Source organism: Bufo bufo, chromosome 2, assembly GCF_905171765.1.
Source record: "Bufo bufo chromosome 2, aBufBuf1.1, whole genome shotgun sequence".
Taxonomy (NCBI): domain Eukaryota; kingdom Metazoa; phylum Chordata; class Amphibia; order Anura; family Bufonidae; genus Bufo; species Bufo bufo.
In genome coordinates, this window is record NC_053390.1 from 459,943,262 (window position 1) to 459,966,762 (window position 23,501).

The 23,501-nt window shown below is 41.6% G+C and overlaps 1 protein-coding gene across 1 annotated transcript in view; it reads right to left on the reverse strand.

Moving 5' to 3' along the window:
- SSBP4 (single stranded DNA binding protein 4) overlaps nucleotides 1-23,206 on the reverse strand; it is a 468,852-nt gene extending 445,646 nt beyond the window's left edge. Inside the window, exon 1 of the mRNA XM_040417640.1 lies at nucleotides 23,151-23,206. Within this exon, the coding sequence (XP_040273574.1) occupies nucleotides 23,151-23,206 (56 nt within the window). The remainder of the gene's footprint in view (nucleotides 1-23,150) is intronic.
- Between the last annotated feature and the right edge of the window lie 295 nt (nucleotides 23,207-23,501).

Sequence of the window (23,501 nt, forward strand, 5' to 3'; positions counted from 1 at the left end):
AGACTAACATACCTTGGGACATCAGCTGTTAGATGGCCTCATAAACAAATTACAAGATGAAGGACAATGTCAAGGTAGCCAGTTACTGACTCCCAAGAGGCGTAGTCAATATAAAAGTACAAGGCTGCACGTAGAATAAAAAAGGCCAGAGGTCAGTAAGGTCTCACCTTTCTATTTAGGACTGAATTGCCGAGCACATGAGTTTTCCCCCCAAGGCGATTTTTAGCAATTTTTTTATATCTGTTTCTATTTATTGTGTTTGGAAGGCTAAAAGCTTGATACGTGTGTCTAACCTTTTAAAATTTCAGTTTCCTTTTTGACTTGCTATAAACAAAGTAACATGAATATATAATAGAATTGCGTTCAGTAGTAGCCAGGGGCCTTCAGAATAAATGATCGCTTGAAACTAACCAGCAAGACAGTTGTAATCAAGTAGTAAAAATGTCAATTACCTTTCATAGATGCCGATAGTGGGATTATTTGTAGCTGGCTCGTAGGGTTTTGATGACCGAGCAGTCTCTTCATTTAATTATTTTAACTTCTGAGTTTTTATAGGATTTTTTTCAACAGAACAAAAATGCATGCGGCACAGGAATGCGATTAGTACAAGTTCCAGTGAGTGGCAATAGACATCTGTATAACCTCTTTAACAGTTATAAAATAATAGGCCTATTAAAAAAGCCTAAGTATATATAATGCTGTAAAAGGGCTGTGTACTAGCTTGTACACACTGTGATACCTTTTGCGCAAAACCACAATAGCGAAAGTCGTCTTTTTAGAAATATTTATTTGTTCAGGTGACAACGCGTTTCGGAGTAAAAATACTCCTTTATCAAGTCTTAAGGGCCTGCCAATCGTGTATGCCCGGCCCTTAAGACTTGATAAAGGAGTATTTTTACTCCGAAACGCGTTGTCACCTGAACAAATAAATATTTCTAAAAAGACGACTTTCGCTATTGTGGTTTTGCGCCAAAAGGTATCACAGTGTGTACAAGCTAGTACACAGCCCTTTTACAGCATTCTATATCACTCCTCTGGAGTACTGGCGACTCCAAGGATTGAGAAAGATACCGGCAGCATACCTCATCTGGATCGAATTTTTACTCCCCCCCCCCCCCGCCTTTGCAAGTGTTGTGCTGACACAAGCACAAACACCAGAAGGTGAGTGTAATTACTGATACAGTACTCTATCTAACACTATCTACCAGAAACTACTACCCTATGAGCGCCTTGTTTCCCGTTTATCTCGCCAAATTAGCTAAGTATATATAAAGATACTAGGAACAGCATTAAATCCTTCCCGCTACAGACATTTTCAGTTTTTGATTTTTGTTTTTTTACTTCATATCTTACAGGGCTTGTTTTTTGCACTTTCTAATGGCACCATTTAACCCCTACCTGACAGCCATTTCCATTTTTCATATTTTGTTTTTTACTCCCCAATTTCCACAGCCATAACTTTTTTTTTTCATATATTCATATGACAAGGATAAGTTGTACTTTCAAATGCCACCATTTAATATTCCACACAATGCAGTGGAAATCTGGAATGCAATTCTAAGTGATGTGGAATTGTTAAAAAAATTCATTGCCATTGTTTTATAGGTTTCACTCTATTAAATGTATAGTTTATTTTGTAATACTTTTTTTATTTCTTTACATTGCCATATTTTGAAATTAATATTCTATATTTCTGTCTACAGAGCTGTGTAAGGGCTCTTTTTTGCATGGTGATCTGTAATCTTTATTGATACCATTTGTGTGATATGTATTACTTTTTAATCACCTTTTGTTAAATTTTTTTGGAGACAACCAAATAAAGGTGATGGAACAATTTTCTTTTTGTTCCATTACATAATTCACTATATGGGATAAACACTTTTATACACTGAAAAAAAATATAAATGCGACACTTTCGGTTTTGCTCCCATTTTGCATGAGCTGAACTCAAAGATCTGAAACATTTTCTACATACACAAAAGACCCATTACTCTCAAATATTGTTCACAATTCTGTGTTTGTGAGCACTTCTCCTTTGCCAAGATAATCCATCCCACCTCACAGGTGTGGCATATCAACGTGCTGATTAGACAGCATGAATATTGTATATGTGTGCCTAAGACTGCCCACAATAAAAGACCACTCTGAAATGTGCAGTTTCATCACCCAGCAGAATGCCACAGATGTTGCAACATTTGAGAGAGCGTGCAATTGGCATGCTGACTGCAGGAATGTCTACCAGAGATGTTGCTTGTGCAATGAATGTTCGTTTCTCTACCATAAGCCGTCTCCAAAGGCGTTTCAGAGAATTTGGCAGTACATCCAACCGGCCACACAACCACAGACCACGCGTAGCCACACCAGCTTAGGACCTCCACATCCAGCATGTCCACCTCCATGATCATCTGAGACCAGCCACCCGGACAGCAGCAGCAACAATCGATTTGCATAACCAAAGAATTTCTGCACAAAACCGTTTCAGGGGAGCTCATCTGCATGCTCGTCGCCCTCTTCGGGGTCTGGACCTGACTGCAGTTCGTCGTCGTAACAAACTTGAGTGGGCAAATGCTCACATTCGATGGCGTCTGGCACATTGGAGAGGCGTTCTGTTCACGGATGAGTTCCGGTTTTCACTGTTCAGGGCAGATGACAGAGTGTGTGGTGTCGTGTGGGTGAGCGGTTTGCTGATGTCAACGTTGTGGATCGAGTGGCCCATGGTGGCGGTGGGGTTATGGTATGGACAGGCATATGTTATGGACAATGAACACAGGTGCATTTTATTGATGGCATTTTGAAAGCACAGAGATACCGTGATGAGATCCTGAGGCCGATTGTTGTGTCATTCATCCGCGACCATCACCTCATGCTGCAGCAGGATAATATTGCAAGGATCTGTACACAATTCCTTGAAGCTGAAAACATCCCAGTTCTTGCATGGCCAGCATACTCACAGGACATGTCACCCATTGAGCATGTTTGGGATGCTATGGATTGGCGTATACGCCAGCGTGTTCCAGTTCCTGACAATATTCTGCAACTTCGCACAGCTATTGAAGAGGAGTGGACCAACATTCCACAGGCCATAATCAACAACCTGTTCAACTCTATGCGACGGAGATGTGTTGCAGTGCGTGAGGCAAATGGTGGCCACACCAGATACTGACTGATTTCCTGACCTCCCCCCCCCCCCCCCCCCAGTAAGGCAAAGCTGTGCACATTTCACAGTGGCCTTTTATTATGGGCAGTCTAAGGCACACCTGTGCAATATTCATGCTGTCTAATCAGCACCTTGATATGCCTGTGAGGGTGGGATGGATTATCTCGGCAAAGGAGAAGTGCTCACTAACACAGATTTAGATAGATTTGTGAACAATATTTGAGAGTAATGGGTCTTTTGTGTATGTAGAAAATGTTTCAGATCTTTGAGTTCAGCTCATGCAAAATGGGAGCAAAACCGAAAGTGTTGAACAGGGGGCTTGAACAAGCCTTGCCTGAGGTAGATCTCAAAGAGAACTTTACTATGACAAACCTGGGGACCTTCACAAGACTTTTGGTGGCCATAACAACCTCATGGATCTCACAATCTCTTTGTGGTGGCCTTTTGGACATTAGAAAGCTCCCTCTCTCAAAATTACTATTCAGAAGCTGGGGGCGCAATATACTATGGCATCTGAGAGGTTAAATGTCTGTGAATGGCGTGGTCTCCAATCACAGACACTGGTAGCGGAAGTCTGAAGTCCAAAACAGCAGAAAAGCTCTGGCTACAGTGCCCGTTCAGGTCCTAAACAGGTGTCATTTTTAATCATTTACCGAGTGTGCGATTTTCCCTGTTTCCCTCCCTGCCTTCCGGTTCACATAGCCGTTTGAGGGCTTGTTTTTTGTGGAACAAGTTGTTCTTTCTAATAGCTCAATTTAATTTTGCATATGATGTAGTGGGAAGCTGGAAAAAAATTCCAAATAGTATTGGAAAAACACAGTTCTGTCAAAGTTTTATAACAATGCCACATGGTACCATATGTGCAAATCAGGAGCCTACAGTATATAAAAACACGACATGCGTAGAGATTAGCAAAGGTTGTCGCTCTCTGCATGGCTCAGGCCTGACTCAGATGCAGAGAAAAGTTTTCTTAAGAATAAGCCTGTTGATTTGTGAATCACTTGTTACTGCCCACTGCTCTCCTTTTATAACTTCTAAAATATGACATCTGTACTTCTTTTGTTGCTTATTCCCAATAGCTCTTGGAAAGTCTGAGCTACAATGTAATGCTTTACTAAATGTTTAATGTAATAAAATAAAGGAGATGCACATAAGAGGGAGTCAATGCAACTTACTATATAATATTTAGGGTGAAATCTGGGATACTGTCTGATACTGACAATGCAATAGATAACACTGGTGTATTCTTATGTTGCAGAGGGGATCTGGAACCACTTGGCACCAGAGATCAGGTGCGACTGCTACCTCTGTACTCTCTATGGCTATGCTTCAGTTTGTGTATAAATACTGTGAAATCACAATGGGTGTCGTATGAAAACAAATGTTGACATGAAGCCAATAAAGTCAATCTAGTTTGAAGGCTTCAAAACTTGGATCTGATTTTGTGGCATTGGCGACACTTCTGTGCTTATTAGGCTAATCTTTATACATGACACCCATGACTAATGTCTACATCAAAACAGATGTTTGAGAACATGTTCATAATAAGCTTATGAGAACATATATATTACATTACACACTGTCTGAGTTTTGTATAAATTTTACACAAGGGATATCTTGATTTTAACATAATAAATGAGTTATAATAGAAATTAAATTGTTGTTATCAGTGCAATTAAAAGGGGAAAAAAAATACTGACAAGCATGATCGCATATGTCATCCAGAAAGGAACAGTGAACTGGAGGAGGGGGGACAGAAAACAATGAACACTACCAATAGTTCTTTATCCTAAAGCTACTGGAGTCAGACTGTGGACAGTTTTATCCTTTCAAAAACGCCAGGTGGCCATTCAAAACAGCAGACACCCAATAAGCCTTCTGAAAGACTATGAACACTCCCAATAACTCTCCTTCAGAAATTGCTTTTGTCTGCATGACCTATCCCATGGTCCTCTCACAAATGGTGACATGAGGATCTGATCCTTGGGTAATACTCCATCTTTTTGTAAACCTAAAAAGGAATTTATATTTTAAACTTAGCAACAACTTTAAAGTCCCAGTAAATCTTTTGTTCTATGCTTTGAAAAGTGTTTGCCCCTTGCTGCCCTTTATGATTAATCCTACTGAATGGATTCCTGTCTTTTAATACAACATAATAAATTAAAAATTTAAAAACTCTAAATTGTACCTGTCCCCATAAATGTAACAATAACGAGTTTCATAATTTTATATATTTCATGTGAATTTTGAATCAAAACCTTGGCCAAGATAGTTGCCAGTGTTTCCATGTGAGCAAGTTCTATAAAAGACAAATAGCTGAAAGCTCTCTGTCCATAAGGGCATTTTAAGGATCTGAAACTATATTAAAGATATTAAATGCCATTATCACCAAATGTAGAGGACTCCAGAACAGTCGTGGCTTACCTACTAAAATTACCCCAAAAGAAGGATGCTTCTAGGAAGCCACAAAACTTTTCATATATGCAGATAGTCAGTCAAGTAAGCAAAAATTTTATTTTTGAGAGAGCTCTTGGCAAAAACCATTCCTGTTTCTAAGCCTAATGTGTAACTGCCTGGACCACACAGCTCTTTCTGTGATAAAGCAAATACACAGTAGCGATCACCAGATAAAACACTAAACCAGAAGTCAAAGACTCTTGACAATGGACCTAAATGCTATCGAGACTTTGTGGCAGATCAAACTACCAATGTTTTGTTTAGAATAGTGGGCTAGAGGACCTATAAAATAATGTTAATAAAAGCTAACTTTATAGAAGTGATTGGTGAAAACTATGGCTACAAAGATGATGAAATCAGTACAATACTTTTCACATAGCAGTTATTTAACTTTATCGCATTAATTTAATTTTAGGCACTGTTATTATAGCACTCCTTTTGTATATTACACAGTCTTTAAATATATAAAAAAAAAAAACAACAAGCACATTCTGTGTAAACTCTGGACCCCATCTATAAGTCAGAGCAGAGATCTTCTCTATGACCGCGGACTTGAGCTGTCCTTGGAGTACAAACATGGAATTTGATATGTCTTAATGGCGACCATGCAATACCACATCTCTTCTGCAGTGGGTGCATTCTGAAAAGGATTCTTTCATCTTTAGGGAGCATCAAACTTTTATTTGTGGGGAGTTTTCCTTTAGTAACAGACAAGTTACAATATTAGCATGCATATCCAAGGGGAGTTTTAAAAGGGATTGATCCAATAGCTAATACAATCTTTGTATAATGAACATTCAGTTCCTTAAAATAGTCTTCAAAAAAGCTTTGAATGTGGAGGTTTCTTTAAAGCTAATACATGTATCTAGACTGGCTGAAATTCAGTGTGGAACCACTGTGCCAAGTACCCGGTTTGACTTTGGGATAGATCTAAGGGTGTTATCCTGGTACTCTTGTTTCCACCCTTTAAACCCTATAGAGGAATCTGGCCTTCGCTACAGAGGAGAGACCAGACCTGGGGTCAGAGACACCAGTGAAAAGCACAGAGCGAACAGGCAATGCTCATTGTCAGGAAAGAGGCTTTGGTCAAGGTCTTACGTATGTGTAAAACAAGTTCGCAGTCAGCGCAGGCTGAAGAGAGTCAGAGACAGTAAACAGGCAGAGTTCAGTACATGGGCAGACAAACAATAAGCTCAGCACAACTATTAGAAAGGCTGGGCAATTATATACATGTGTAATAATGTCGGGAGGACAAAATTTATAGTCACTAAACCAAACAGACATTGGACATCTCCACATAGGTATTTTACAAACTTAATAATTTATTGAAGATGATATCATAAAAAAATATCTGCAACAGCAGACTGTGGTACACAGGGCAAATATCTAAGCAACATTTTTATTAAAGAATGATATCAAACATATAGAACAGCATAATTAAATACTAGGGTAAGCAGCAGATAAGAACAGACAGTAAAGGACTGATGGACCCAGGGGAGGGCCGAGGGGTCGGCCACAGCAAAGATTCTGGCAAAAAATAAAGTGAAAATGATAATAGTAATAAACAAGACTGCCAGCAAGAGCCAAAAAAAACGAGTTTAAATAAACCTGTTTCAAAGAAACTAGGTACAAAGATCCACAAGCTGGCAGTCAAAAGTAAACTGACAAAAGAGAATAAAAGTGTACTACCAGATGCTGCGTGTCGGCCCCTCGGTCACACCCTGCTCCTCGGCCCTCCCCTGGGTCCATCAGTTCTTTACTGTCTGTTCTTATCTTCTGCTTACCCTAGTATTTAATTATGCTGTTCTATATGTTTGATATCATTATTTTATAAAAATTTAGCTTAGATATTTGCCCTATGTACCACAGGCTGCTGTTGCAGATATTTTTTATTATATCATCTTCAATAAATTACTAAGTTTGTAAAATACCTATGCGTGGAGGTGTCCAATGTCTGTTTGGTTTAGTACCTAAAGCTCAGGCACCTTCCACCTGGCAAAGGCACCTCAAATACACACAAGAGACTGGTCATTGGCTGGAACAAATCAGGGCTCCCTAGAGACAGAAGGAGGAACCTTGGCAGCAGAAAAAGGCTGCACCTGCAAGGGGATCATGTGGAAAGCTGGCACCGGACCTGCTATAAAACAGCAGGGGAATCATAAGAAGGTCAGGGCTGGTGGGTAGGAGAGAGACCGACCTGTAAGTGATGCTGTGCCAGTCCCTGCTCAGAGAAGCGGGGCAGCAGTGGGCACGGGCTGCCAGCATAACAGTCAGCTATGGCTGACTAAGAATAAATAATTTTTTTTGTAATATATGACTATAAATTTCAATACTTCCATAACAATTGAACAATTCAGTAAAAAAAATTGCAATAAAAATGAGTATAAGCTCAGATTCTAAAAATAATACAGGTGCAGACTTTTTTCACTTGTGAACAAGTGGGCAAGTTTGAGTCTGCAGCTTTAAACAGGCAGAATGGTACATGGCACCTCATGGAGTTCAGTCTGCAGGTCCATCACTATCATGCTGTTTTATACCAAGTATATGTGATATATTTTGTTTCCCGCACAGGGGGAAAAAAAACTGTTCAGGAGCAGAAAATATCCCTCACTAGAAATGATTTGCCTCCCACAGTGTAGAAAATACAAGGAAGGCTTAAGGCGTATCAGAATAGAAATTCTAGCTTTTAAAACTTTCCCACTGAGTTTTTTATTGGGCAGGTGATCTGGCTATCTGTGCATTTCTAAGCTCAAAGTATCACTGTATATGAAACATAGATGAATTGAATTATTCTATGAACGTTTAATCCATCCAGTTTTGGGTGATTAGAGGCACAGAACATACAGGGCCTGATTTATCATTAGCTCAAGTCAAAATAATGGAGTGAAAAAGTTGCAAATTTTTGCGCAAGCGCTAAAACTGCGCAAATATTTGTGACTTTTATTGGCTCTGCGCTGTGCTCGCCAGTTTTCTGAAAGTGGGCGTGTTTTCTTATGTAAATGAATCTCTAGACAGATTTACTATTGCGACAATTTAAAAAGTCCCAAAAAATTGCGCAAATTTCACTCCAGTGAGGACCATGCTTTTCTTATGCGACTTTTTAATAGAACATGCAACTTTTTCGTAAAGACGTGCGACTTTTGTAAAGCCGCTTACTTAAGGATAAACTTCTACCGTCAAACCACATTTATCACAGTATTAATAAATCTGACTTAGCCAAAAGTGACTTTGGAGATATGTAAAAGTGGAGTAAGATGCAAGTGTAATAATAAATCTAGCCCACAGTTTTTGATCCTTTTAAGTGAAAACAGTTCAAATGAAAGGACATCTTTATGTGTAAATCATATTCTGTATAGTATTATACAGTTTTACTCTATGGTAGGAATTTATCAAGTCCTGCACTCTGGAATTCTGACTTCAAAATTAAAATAAAAAGGTGCTTTGTAAATTCTTTGGCTGAATTGCGGGAAAAACATTGCAATATTTAGCATTTTTACACCACTCACTCCAATTTTGAATAGTGGGTGGTAAACTGCCCATGGTTGCCTGTCAAGCTGATGTCAGTCAGATTTAACTACTGCAACTTTTCAAAAAGTTAGAAAAGTAGAAAAAGGCACAAAAATTGTTGCAATCTTACCCAATTAGTAAAGAAGTGGTGCAGAAAGAAGAGTAACAAATAAGTACAGAAATTTTAGACTTAACCCGTCCCTTCAAGTCTGACTGGATGAACAATATGGAAAGAGCTCAGTAACTTTTAATGATTTAAATTTTCTACTGACCGAAAAAGGGTGTTTATCTAATGTGGAATGTATTTAAAAGTCTCTAAGTGGGTTTCCCTAACTAGGCCAGATATACAGCATTTCTGAAAATCAGAAGCACTCAAAGAATTTTCCAACACGCACTATTAGGCCCCAGAATTTGTGATGGATGTCTATCAACAAGTACCCATTAAAGGCATTCTGAGATCTCAACCAAAAAGGGATTATACGATGAGGAATTTATCATTCCAGTTGTGCCAGGAAACTGGCCTGCGGTTTTACGCCACTCAAGTGGATGAGAAAGTGGGCGATATTCATTAGGTGCACTCCGGGTTTATCAACTATGACTTTTAACCTCTTCAGGACACAGGGCGTACAGGTACGCCCTTATGTCCTGGTACTTAAAGGAAACCTGTCACCTGGATTTTGTGTATAGAGCTGGGGACATGGGCTGCTAGATGGCCGCTAGCACATCCGCAATATCCAGTCCCCATAGCTCTCTGCGCTTTTATTGTGTTATAAAACCGTTTTGATCCATATGCAAATGACCTGATATGTGTCCTGTGTCCGGAGATGAGTCCAGTGGAAAGGAGCCCAGTACCGCCCCGCGTCCTCCGAATCTCCTCCTTGCTGGCTGACGTCACAGAGCTGGAGCGCCGAAATCTTGCGGTGCGCGAGCTAGTGCATGCGTAGTTCGTTCCCTGTTCCCTGGAATGAACATGATGCCGACACTGGGTATTGCAGATGAGCTAGCGGCCATCTAGCAGCCCATGTCCCCAGCTCTATGCACAAAATCCTGGTGACAGGTTCCCTTTAAGGACACAGGGTGTACCTGTATGCCCTGTGTATTTCTGATCACCGCCGCGCGGCGGGCGGTGATCGGAAGCCGGTGCCTGCTTAAATCATTGAGCAGGCACCTCGGCTAAATGCCCGGGGGGTCCCGTGAATTCAGACCTGCGGCTTTTACCTATTGCGGCGGCGGTGCCATCGGGTCCCCATGCGGCTGTAGGGGGGACCCGATGGCATGGAAGGCAGCGCGATGTCTAAGGAAGGCATTGCGCTGCCTTCCTGTGACGTGCCTGTGAGATCGAGCCCCCTGGATCTCACAGGCCGGAAGCTGTATAAGTAATACACACAGTATTACTCATACAGTCAATGCATTCCAATACAGAAGTATTGGAATGCATTGTAAAGGATTAGACCCCCAAAAGTTCAAATCCCAAAGTGGGACGAAAAATTAAGTGAAAAAAAAGGTTGAAAAAATAAAGTTTTCTCCCCAAAAAGTTTTAAGTAAAAACAAAAACGTCATTTTCCCCAAATAAAGTAAAAAAAAAAATTGGTAAAAAATAGGGAGAAAAAAAAAAGTATACATATTAGGTATCGCCGCATCCGTATCGACTGGCTCTATAAAAATATCACATGACCTAACCCCTCAGATGAACACCGTAAAAAATGTAAAATAAAAACTGTGCTAAATAAACCATTTTTTGTCACCTTACATAACAAAAAGTGTAATAGCAAGTGATCAAAAAGTCATATGCACCCCAAAATAGTGCCAATCAAACCGTCATTTCATCCCGCAAAAAATGAGACCCTACCTAAGATAATCATCCAAAAACTGAAAAAACTATGGCTTTCAGACTATGGAGACACTAAAACATTTTTTTTTTTGTTTCAAAAATGATATTATTGTGTAAAACTTACATAAATAAAAAAAGTATACATATTAGGTATCACCACGTCCGTGACAACCTGCTCTATAAAAATACCACATGATCTAACCTGTCAGATGAATGTTGTAAATAACAAAAAATAAAAACGGTGCCAAAACAGCTATTTCTTGTTATCTTGCCTCACAAAAAGTGTAATATAGAGCAACCAAAAATCATATGTACCCTAAACTAGTACCAACAAAACTTCCACCCTATCCCGTAGTTTCTAAAATGGAGTCACTTTTTTGGAGTTTCTACTCTAGGGGTGCATCAGGGGGGCTTCAAATGGGACATAGTGTCAAAAAAAACAGTCCAGGGCCATAAATATTGAGTTTGTTTTGACTGTTAACCCTTGCTTTGAAATTGTATCTCTATTTTCCATTAATTCTTGTGGAACACCTAAAGGGTTAACAAAGTTAGTAAAATCAGTTTTGAATACCTGGAGGGGTGTAGTTTCTAGAATGGGGTCATTTTTGGGTGGTTTCTATTATGTAAGCCTCACAAAGTGACTTCAGACCTAAATTGGTCCTTAAAAAATTGGGTTTTTGAAAAATTTCAAGATTTGCTTCTAAACTTCTAAGAATTGTAACATCCCAAAAAAATAAAATATCATTCCCAAAATGATCCAAACATGAAGTAGACGTATGGGGAATGTAAAGTAATAACTATTTTTTGAGGTATTACTATGTATTATAGAAGCAGAGAAATTGAAACTTGGAAATTTGCAATTTTTTTACAAATTTTTGCTAAAATTTGGTATTTTTTTATAAATAAAAATGATTTTTTTTTACTTCATTTTAGCAGTGTCATGAAGTACAATATGTGACGAAAAAACAATCTCAGAATGGCCTGGATAAGTCAAAGCGTTTTAAAGTTATCAGCACTTAAAGTGACACTGGTCAGATTTGCAAAAAATGGCCTGGTCCTTAAGGTGAAATAAGGCTGTGTCCTTAAGGAGTTAAAAAATAAAATGAAAGAAAGTTGCATACAAAACCTGGAGTAACATCTCTAGACAAAGGCGTTATGTTTAAATAGAAGTGCGCAGATTGATACATTTTGTATAAAATACACTAAGGCTACTTTCACACTAGCATTGTTTTAATCCGGCGTTCAATTCTGACACCGAAACTGCCCGCCGGATCCGGAAAAACGTGTGAAAACGGATTACATTTGAATCCTGATCAGGATTTTGATCACAATGAAAAATGCATTGGAAAAAACGGATCTGCCATTTATGGACTTTAACTTTTTTTTAACATTTTTCGGGTTTAACATGCAAAAGCCGGATCCGGTTTGACTGAACACACAGCGCCGGATCCGGCGTTAATGCAAGTCAATGGGAAAAAGACCGGATCCGGCGTTCAAAGTGTTCAGGATTTTTGGCCGGAGGTAAAAATACAGCATGCTACGTTTTTCTGAAAAGCCTGATCAGTCAAAAAGACTGAAGTGAAGACATCCTGATGCATCCTGAACGGATTACTCTCCATTCAGAATGCATGGGGATAAAACTGATCAGTTCTTTTCCGGATTTGAGCCCCTAGGACGGAACTCAGCGCCGGAAAAGAAAAACGCTAGTGTGAAAGTACCCTTAGGGCTCTTTCACACCTGCGTTCTTTTCTCCCGGCATAGAGTTCCGTCGTCGGGGCTCTATGCCGGAAGAATCCTGATCAGGATTATCCCAATGCATTCTGAATGGAGAGAAATCCGTTCAGGATGCATCAGGATGTCTTCAGTTCCGGAACGGACCGTTTTTTGGCCGGAGAAAATACTGCAGCATGCTGCGCTTTTTGCTCCGGCCAAAAATCCTGAAGACTTGCCGCAAGGCCGGATCCGGAATTAATGCCCATTGAAAGGCATTGATCCGGATCCGGCCTTAAGCTAAACGTTGTTTCGGCGCATTGCCGGAGCCGACTTTTAGCTTTTTCTGAATGGTTACCATGGCTGCCGGGACGCTAAAGTCCTGGCAGCCATAGTAAAGTGTAGCGGGGAGCGGGGGAGCAGCATACTTACCGTCCGTGCGGCTCCCGGGGCGCTCCAGAGTGACGTCAGGGCGCCCCAAGCGCATGGATCACGTGATCGCATGGCACGTCATCCATGCGCATGGGGCACTCTGACGTCATTCTGGAGCGCCCCGGGAGCCGCGCGGACTGTAAGTATACTGCTCCCCCGCTCCCCGCTCCTACTATGGCAACCAGGACTTTAATAGCGTCCTGGCTGCCATAGTAACACTGAAAGCATTTGGAAGACAGATCCGTCTTCAAATGCTTTCAGTTCACTTGCGTTTTTCCGGATCCAGCGTGTAATTCTGGCAAGTGGAGTACACGCCGGATCCGGACAACGCAAGTGTGAAAGAGGCCTTACACAGGAAAAATTCTGCTCCTATTAAAGGTCCTTAATAGTCCAATCTATCTAGATAAAATACACAAAAGAATGTGCTCCAGGGGCAAACTGGCAATTGACCCTACAGGGAAATTTTCCATTGGCCAATGCCCAGGGGGCTGCCCAAGTCCTCTTCAAGGCTGCTAGTCGGGTACATCGTGATCTGATGCTCTCAGCATTAAATAATGCTGGGAGCATCTGGTACTTAGGCACCTGGTGGCAGAAGAAAGTGCCCTCCTGCCTTCAACTGTATTGCCTTCCTCAGGACGGTGATATACTTGAATACTGCAATGAGGATGGCAGTATTTTGTCCTGCACTGTGCATTTGGTTCTGCTGGGGTGGTATTTTGTGCTGCAATACAGTATTGCTGGCCCTGTCTACTTATATTGGTCCTGCCTATTACATAAGGGCCACTGTTAGTTTTTTTTTTTTCAGGGTCACTTTTAAGTTCCCAGTTCGCCACTGATGTGCTCACCCGAACATCTCACCATTCTGCCATTCTGCCGGGGTCTACCCAGAACGCAAAACCTGCAGCAAGTCGATCTGTGTGGCAGGGGATTAAATCTGTGGCAAAATCTGCATATGACCCATAGCAAAATATACCACGTGTTGTTATACCCTGAATGCCTTGACTTTTGTCACTTTACGTTTTTTTGGATTGCATTTGATTGTAGTTGTAATATTTAAGAACATCTCAAATAGATAATTACAAAAAGTCACATATTTATATGGACAATGCAAGGGATTTAGTGTTTATCATTTTTTATACTAACAAAAGTTTAATAGTGTTTAATTATTTTTCCAGGTCATCACAACTAGTCTCCTGGACATCTTTGACTACTGCACATGTTCTTCCTGTTGTTGATCCATCATACACTTTCAAGGTCAACCCCTTAAAATGCTGGAGCATCGTTAACCCGGAAGTGATCTCTTTGAGCTGCCCACGTGCATGCTTGTGCTCTAAATAGGGAGAGGGGAGTATGCTTCTGCCAGACACCTCTGGCAAGGGTTTATCTCCCAGAGAACAAAAGGATTGGGCATTTTGAAAGGAAACTGCCCAATCCTTATCTTTCCTGACATCTGCTGTCAAGGGACTGAATGGAAACCCCATACCCTTTACATGGAAGGCGGCTTCTGCTGAAATTAATGTGTCTGATCAGTTTCATACTGGAAGTACGTGTTTTAAATAAAAATACATTTTTAGACTACATGTACAAGTGAAATAAACCTCTGTTACAAATGGATAAACTGTCCGTTTCTCAGAAAGGCATTTTTCACTGATGATTTTCTGAGAAACGGACGTTAAAAACAGACCCCTTCAATTGTATGGGGACAGTCGGTCAGTGCAAAACAGACAAGATAGAAAATGTTCTATTTTTTTACGTCTATTATTCACTGGCCGACAAAAAAACTGCTGTGCAAATAACCCCATAGACTACCATTGGTCTTAAAATAGACGTGTGATGGCTGTTAAAAAAACATCCGTTACATGTCCGTGTTTCACTGTCGTGTGCATGTAGCCTAACCCAATATTTTCCAGATTAAAATATGTATTCTCAAGTATGGAAATTAGATTGTGAGCCCCAACGGGGCGGACTTGAGTGAGGACACTCTCTGTACAGCACTATGGAATATCTTGGTGCTATATTAACGACGAGAAGTAGATACCAACCATAAATTTCTTAGGTTTTGCCTTTCTTACACAAGCTTGTATACAGTAGACTAGGGAACAGTTTTTATACGAGTGTAAGCTAAACCTTATAAATGTGAGATGTCTGACATCTATAGGCTCATAGACTGGCTTCACAGTCCAAAAAACTGCAACATATCATGACAGAACTGAGGCAAGGCTCTATATATTGGAAGCATACACCAAAGGATTCCCTGATATATACCTCCAGAGTATGCTACTGCATAGCCGTACAATGGTGTATCGACCATTGGTCACAATGTTAAAAGAAATAAAAGTATACCTCTTTTTTTTTTGCAGTGGTCCACTATATAGGAAAGTGTGGTCTACTGTGCATTCCTATACAGTAAAATAAGCACGTAAGCACGTCAGCACATACCCTCCCACTGGGTTCCACCACAGTTTCCATCATGTCTACAGGAAGAACAGTGTAACATACTATTCCAAAGTGCAGAGCTGAAATGTGAACAGAGCCCAACTTATCCAAAGCAGCCAGTATAATAAATCTTACCATTGAGAGGGTCCTGAGGACCCTCTCTGGCTACTTTTGACAGAGGCCATAACATTAGCCAGGCTCTCCTCCCACAAAGCTGAGCGTCTGGTGTAGCTTCACAAAGCCTCATGGCAAACAGAATGAAAAGGCTTCTTCACACACATGGCATGAGTTAGCCAGGCTGCTCCCCCTGGGACCCTACGGCTGGAGCTGAATTGGGAGCAATACACAAGCATGGAAATGCAATTCATATGCAAATGGTATAGATTCATATGCAAATAAGGGATACGTCTTGTCATTGTCACATGAGGAGATCTGGTCTTGCTTGGGGTCCCGTGAGGACACATTTTAATCCCTTTTTCCCTATTACTTACCTGCTTTGAGCAGATTATTCTTATACTGTTATAAAACTGTTTGATTTACAAAAAAATGCTTTTTATTCCACAACCGATCAAATGCTTATAAAGTTCCTTATGATACAAATATGCCTAATTTGTAATATCCTTTATGTTGCCAAAATGTCAATTCCCAGGTCGTCTGGTCATCTGGAATCTGCCATATAATCCATTTGCTTTGCATTCTTATATATAGAGAAATACAGTATGTACATTGCTCTCATTTGCAATTATACATTCTGTCAGAAAGTGTTTTTTTCAGCACTGTCTACTTCTTTGTAATGAAATGAAGTGAAGACCTTCCTTGTTCGATTATGTATTATTATGTTTTAAAGGGATTTTCCAGGACTAGAATATTGAAGACCTATACAACTATTAGATTGGGACCACCACCAATCACAAGGACAGGGACTCCGTGGAGCCCCCTGATATGAACGGAGTGGCTGCTAAGGCATGAGTACTGCTGCTCCATTCATTTATTTGGGAACGCTGATAGAAATAAATGGAGCGGCAGTGCACATGCCTGACTTGCCTCTCCATTCATTTTGGGCAGCTGTGCCGGGTAAGCAATGAAGGGACCTTCAATCAATTGGTGGGATCGCCAGCAGGAGGACCATCACTCATGTGATATTAATGGCCTATAGCAAGAAGATGCCTTCAGGATTCAAGTAATCCTGGAAAGGTTCTGCAGTCATTTCTCAACTGCACAAAAAGTTGCTAATTTAAAAAGGACCACTTAACACAAATCTAAAAATTAAATCTCACATAACATCCTTATTTGTCTTGCTCTTGTCTTTAAGATATAAAAAAAAATTTGAAAACTGGAAAAAAAAAAAAAGTCAAATAGTGAGGTAGCCATGTTTTCTTCCCCCGTCTCATCCTTCAATGATGATGCATGTAGGCCAAGTAGTTTTGGGGAAGGGGGGGGGTAAGAATGTAGGCTGTACACCTTTTGCTTAAATAACATAGTCATTTTGTTGTCAGGAGTCTTCTCCTTACCAGTAGTATTAACAACCCCAATAGTAGCATACATGGTGGCCCCAGCCAGATGTACCTCGCTGACATTCAGTAGAAGACATTACTGTAATTCTGAGGTACAAGCAAACATACTCTATACATTTGTCCCAATACTACATATACACACACATCAGGACAGCATTTGTTTCATGGCCATTTGGGGCCCCCATTGCAGAAATTTCCTTACTATATTACTGCATAGTTTGGTAGATTTCTCTTTCAGGAGCTTTGAAAGTCAATCAGGTATGCTGGAGACCCAATGGTGCAGGTATTAGACCCACTGTTGCCCTCACTGTATATATAGTGTAAATATTTTGTATTTACAGAATGTGGTTGTTCCCCAGGTTTTCTAGAGTGCTGAATTTCAAATTTGCCTAGTTAAAGGTTTTCTGGCAAGATCATCAACATCTGATCGGTGGAGGTCCAACTTCCGGCACCCCTGCAGATCAGCTGCTTACAGAGGCTCTGGTGAACACTGTTGCCTTTTCCCTGGCCAGTGACGTCACTTTCATCGGTCATATGGCCTATGTGCAGCTCAATCCCATTCAAGTGGTCCAGGGCTACAATACAAAGCACATCCTCTACACCAGCGGTCCCCAACCGCCGGGCTGCGGCCCGGGACCGGGCAGTGGAGGATTGTTAGCCGGGCCGCGGCGATCAGGGCAGTCTTTAACTCTGTACTAATGAAGCACTTCCATTATGAAAGCGCTTCATTAGTACAGAAGGACCAGGGAGCGGTGAAGGATCTGTACTCACCACTTCCTGGTCCTCGGCTCGGCTATCGGCTGTGCATGGCTGCGCACAGCGTTAGGTCTCTCTGTGACTCGCCGGACGAAAAAGTCGGACATGCAGGACTTTTAGTCTGGCGGCCTTTCGCCGTGCACCGCCGTGCTGCGCCGGAGCTCCGCCCCCCGTTCCTATTATAGTCAATGGGGACGGAGCGGCGGTCCGGCGAAATAGCGGAAGGACGGATCTGACAGGGTGAACAGCCTGTCAGATCCGTCCTGCCGCAAGTGTGAAAGTACCCTTAGGACTCTATGTTGTGCCATTCCTCTGTTATTCCTGCTAGACGTTTATGAATAAAGGTACAACTGGGTGTTATCAGCTGGCAGTATGTCCCTGCACAGTCTAAAGGTACTTTTATAAGAAACAATGTTTCAGGCAATTATTGGGAACTAACCAAACGTTCCTGATAACTGCCAGATGGTCAGCGGAGATCAGCATGCAGCAATTATCTCCTCTGTATGACAAGTGATCGTTACTCCAATTGTTTGGAGATTTATCAAACTGGTGTAAAATAGAACTGGCCTAGTTGCCCATAGCAACCAATAAGAGTCCACCTTTCATTTTTCACAGCTCCTTTTGAAAATGAAAGGTGGAATTGGTTGCTATGGGCAACACAAAGCCAGTTCTGCTTTACACCAAAATCAGGCAATCAAAATCGTTCAGCACGCTTAAAAATTCTCGTTTGCTGGCAGCAGACCACACTGTGTATTCACGATTTGCTGCTGGCAAACAACTACACAGTATTGGGACGAGCGATGGCATTAGCGATCTCTCCCCCTCATGTAATAGCAGTGGTCTCCTCCTCTAACGAGCCGGAGATTGATGGTAAGGAACGCTTCCTCCCAACAATTGCCTGCTGGTTCGTGCAATGTAATACAGGCATAAGGGTGGAATTTATCATAAGGATAATATTTGAAGTCAGTTTTGCTTGAGTCTGCTTTGGTGTACTTTAAACCTAACACTTTTGTCTAGAAAACTATTCCAGTTTTCCTACTCCATCCTCCTACTGGAGTGAGACTAATTAACACAGCTAACCATGCCAACTTTCCCACCCATATATCAAAACTGGAGTGAGTGGTGTAAAACTGCAAAAAGTCACAAAATATTTGCACAAGTGCATAAAGTCGCAAAAACCCTACTAGTAACACCTAGATGGACCTCTATTCATAATCCTCTAGCGGGAAAAAGAGCGAAATGTGAAAAAAAAAAGTCATTGGCTGCAGCAGAACAGGTGACCATGCCTGGGAGACCGGATGATGGACATGCGAGAGCCAGTGCGCATGACCAAGGTGACGGGGAGGGTAAATAAGAGCAAACGAGCTGAAGAAGCCTTCTTCTAACACCAGCACCGTAAAGTCACTTGTAATCATTTGCATTTGATTGGAACATTGCTCCATCTAAATCATGGATTATACAGTTCTTCATATAGAACGTAATCAGATGGTTTTCACAAAATCACACCAGATGGACCATAAATTGTGAGAAAGGAGCATTCCAATTCCATACGACATTATCACTAAGCAAAATGGAGATTGAAGTGCCTTCTCATCATAGGGGCCATTATTAAACAAGTGCGCTGGGCTAATCCTGAAGATTTCATAAGGGAATTACTTAACCAGATTAACAACTTTTACTTTCTTTCTTGTAAGGTCAGTTCAGAAGGATGTCACCTACATAAGAGGCCAAGAAGGCTAGCAGGTGAAGCTGAACACTCAAAGACAGACTTTCTAGACTTTTTCCCCTTCAGTAGAACTGCTGTTTTCATAAAAGTGATTATTTTTCCAATGAGTCAGGAACTAAATTTTGTGTTCAAAAAATGCCTATAAAACGCGTTGCTAAAGATTCTTCTGAAATATCTTAATTTTAACAAAAGGTATTAGAAAAAACACAAAAAAACATAGAAATAAGCTAGACTAAATCTCCATTATAAAAAATGTCTTGTGGCTGAGACATTCGGCTGGAGCGAATCCACTGACTGTAGCGTTATCCTGTCCTAAGAGCAAAGTGTCCGTATATACTGTCCTAAGCATGATGTTAAAGGGGTTGTACAGTTTCTAAAAAAATACAAATAATAAAAAAGCTAAAGTAACAAAAACAAAAAACTATATTCACCTTTATAATCCCTTGCCAATTAAACAGAGATCATACAGTGGTCCCCCCAGTCTTTGCTTACAAGAAGCCAGGATTTGTTCTTTGCAGCCAACCAGTGGCATCAGTAGTCACGTGCAGCACTACTGGCATCATGGCTCCCATGACTGAATAGTGATTTTGGTAGTACAGCATGTGAATGCTGAGGCCACGGATTGACCACAGCGATCACGTGCTGGTCACTTATAAATAAAGAAGGGGGGTGTGCGGGTTCCTGTGCTGCATTGTAGAGGCAAGTATTGTTTTGTATTTTTGTTTGTTTGTTTTTTAAGAAACTGGATAACCCTTGTAACATGATGAGCATGTGTAGTCTCACAGTGCGGGAGCAAGACCTCAGAATTGTTAGATAGGGAATTCCCTTATAAAAAATAACGTTCTATGCGTGAAAAAACACTTTGGAGATATTGTAGGATAGTAGTGGTCTAGCACAAAAGAGAGCTGAATAAGGGATGAACTGGCATACCAAATAGTTGTAAGAATGTTCTAAGACACGGGAGAGCCGGGCACGGGTGACCCCAGACATGGGAGAGCCGGGCACGAGGCGACCCCAGACACGGGAGAGCCGGGCACGGGTGACCCCAGACACGGGAGAGCCGGGCACGAGGCGACCCCAGACACGGGAGAGCCGGGCACGGGTGACCCCAGACACGGGAGAGCCGGGCACGGGTGACCCCAGACACGGGAGAGCCGGGCACGAGGCGACCCCAGACACGGGAGAGCCGGGCACGAGGCGACCCCAGACACGGGACAGCAGGGCAGGAGGCGACCCCAGACACAGGAGAGTTGAGGTAAAGTGGTTTTGCAAAAAGGAAAGCTTTGGCAAAGTTACGGAAAAAGAAGGGTAACATTCTCTAGTAAACAAAAACTTTTGGGGACAAAATTTGCAACCCACAAATCATGTCCATAAATGAAGAACATTTACTATACTATATTTAATTTTTTTTACTATGTTAACAAAATCCAAAGAAACCTCTATTTTACACACTTTTTTTTACCATAAAATGGAGCTACTGGAAAAGTGAAGGCTTTCAGAGAGTGTAGGATATATCAGCAGGAGCACTGTTGTGATTTGTTAAAATAATTCATAGATTGGAATACAGTCAAAAATATTTCACCTAAACATAGGATGTACCTTTACATATAGAATAAAGAGCCTATGATGTAAGTGAAGTGAAGCTGCTGAGTTTAAAAATGGAGTTTGTTTTGCCAATCTTTACCTATTACCTATTAGAAGCTGGTAGTCAACCCTGAAGATAAGAGAGGGTCAAACCGAATGTCATCATTGGTGAAATGATTTGGTCATATCAAGCCATGCCTATAGATTTTTTTTTTTTTAAAACTGTGTTGGACAATTCAAGCAGCATATTATTCAGAAGCCCCTAAGCACAACATCTACTGACCACCACTGAGGGGCGGTGTCTATCAGAATCCCCCCAACAGAAGACAGTTTATGACAAGCTGCCCAGCAGCTTACACGTTTGGTTTACATGCTTATAGGAGGACACAAGGGTCAGCACTGCGCATATGAAATATATGGGCACATTTTGGCACTTTGAGGCACAGTCTAGTTTATAAAAGACCATTGGTGATGTCTCTCCCCCCCCCCCCCCATTTACTTTCACAGCAGCAGTATAGTGATGACTGCTGGAAATGTTTGACAACTTTGCATCGATGTACCCAGGTTGTAAGTAGTAGCTTTCCATTCTTTTTTGTCATACTGTAGACAATCTGTAGCTAATCGATCCTGGCACAAAACTTCACGCAGGAATTGTTCATATACATTTCTACACAGTAAAAATTGTTTCTAAAATATCAATTTCTTGAGATCTGTGGGATTTGCTATATTATACAGTTTTTCAACCTTACTGAAAATCAAGAGACTCTTCCTACGATGGTAAACGTTAGAACATTAGAATAAAATTCAGATTTTTCAAGTGTATGTGCTCAGGTTATACAGAGTCGAATGGGCAATGGGATCATGCTGGTATCGGGATCACAGATGAAGGTGTCCATGGGCTTCTACATAGAGTGGCAGTGTGCACACAGACGTGGTGATGAACAGCTACGTAACAATATCATATAAGTTTGTCCAGTGCCCGCTGTAACACATACTGTACATACATTTCCCCCAAAACTTTTACAGCTGTGGTCACTGCACCCTAAAAGTCCTAGGAGAAGGCAACAAACAGGAACCTGCTGACAAATCATCACAAAGCAGAACTACACAATGCCACTAGAAAAGTGCCCAATACCCTATGTTAAACAGTGTATGGTCATGATCAGCTAGAACATACATGTGGGCATACAGAAACACATACAAATCTCTGCAATCTACACCATCAGCTGCGGGCACTCTTGGAAGAAATGGTATGGAAATCCATATTCCTACAGGAATTATGGTCCTGAGCAAAAGGCGGCAGAGGTGGAGTGTCAGCTTTGTCTTGCCACAATGACAATGAAGTTAACCACTTCTTGCCCAGCATGGCTGAACCCTACTCTAAGGATGCTGTAGGATCAATAGGGTTTTGGGAGGCTGGCGTCCATACGTGGGGAGATAAGGAAGGATAACAAGCCGGGGTAGGGGTCATTGTTCCAGCTGGCCCTGTGCGGGGCTCTGTGCTGTGGTGTTTGGAGAGAGGGGGGCACGCTGGAGCAGGGAGAAAGAAAGCAACTTACACAGAGGGGTTTTCTAAATAAAAAAAAAAAAGCAGATGACAGACTTCTGCAAGGAGTGAACTTGCCAGAGTGGCTGGAGGGTCCCAGCCAAACATAAGGAGGGAATTTCAAGAGTGCATGGAACTTCATGCAAGAGGAAAACAAACCAGCTGCCAGGCTGCAAACTTGTCATAGTAGTGCCCACATCAGCACGGGCATCACCCATCAGCTGTACCCAACCAGTACTCGTACACCCAGCCATCTCTACATCATCATCACCATGGCAAAAAGTTTCCAAGAAAGTGCAGCGAGCAGTGCACGGCACATGGTCTGGCAGTGCCAGGCGCCCTTCATGCCAGCCACCACATAAGAGCGCTCAGGAAAGTTGCACCCCCATCCCATACCCCGAGCTGGCGGAGCCCGTGCTCCTGCACCCGGCTCGGCTGACCCCGGGCTGCCCACAAACTTCCAGCCATGAAATACAGCAATGAATGGCACTTACTTCTCCCTCGCCTGGCTATCAGAAGGGACAGTGGATCCTTTCCCTTTGGCATACATGCTTGTTTGAGACTTTTCCTACTCAACACCTGTCAAAGGAAGCAGCCAGCAATGCTCTCTCTATCTCCATAGCTACCCTTCAGTTTTTTACATCCCAAAGCATTGGCCACAAATCAGGCACATTTTCTAATGGGGGATCTTGAAACAGCCAGAGCTTTTTTTTTTTTTCTTTCTTTTTTTTTTTTTTTTTTGTTCAGCTGTTCCAGGAATCGCCCACTTCCCCCGCCCTGATGAGAAGGCAGCGTGTGTGTGTGATAGAGGAGAGCGTGTGCTCCCGGCTCTTAAAGGGGCGACG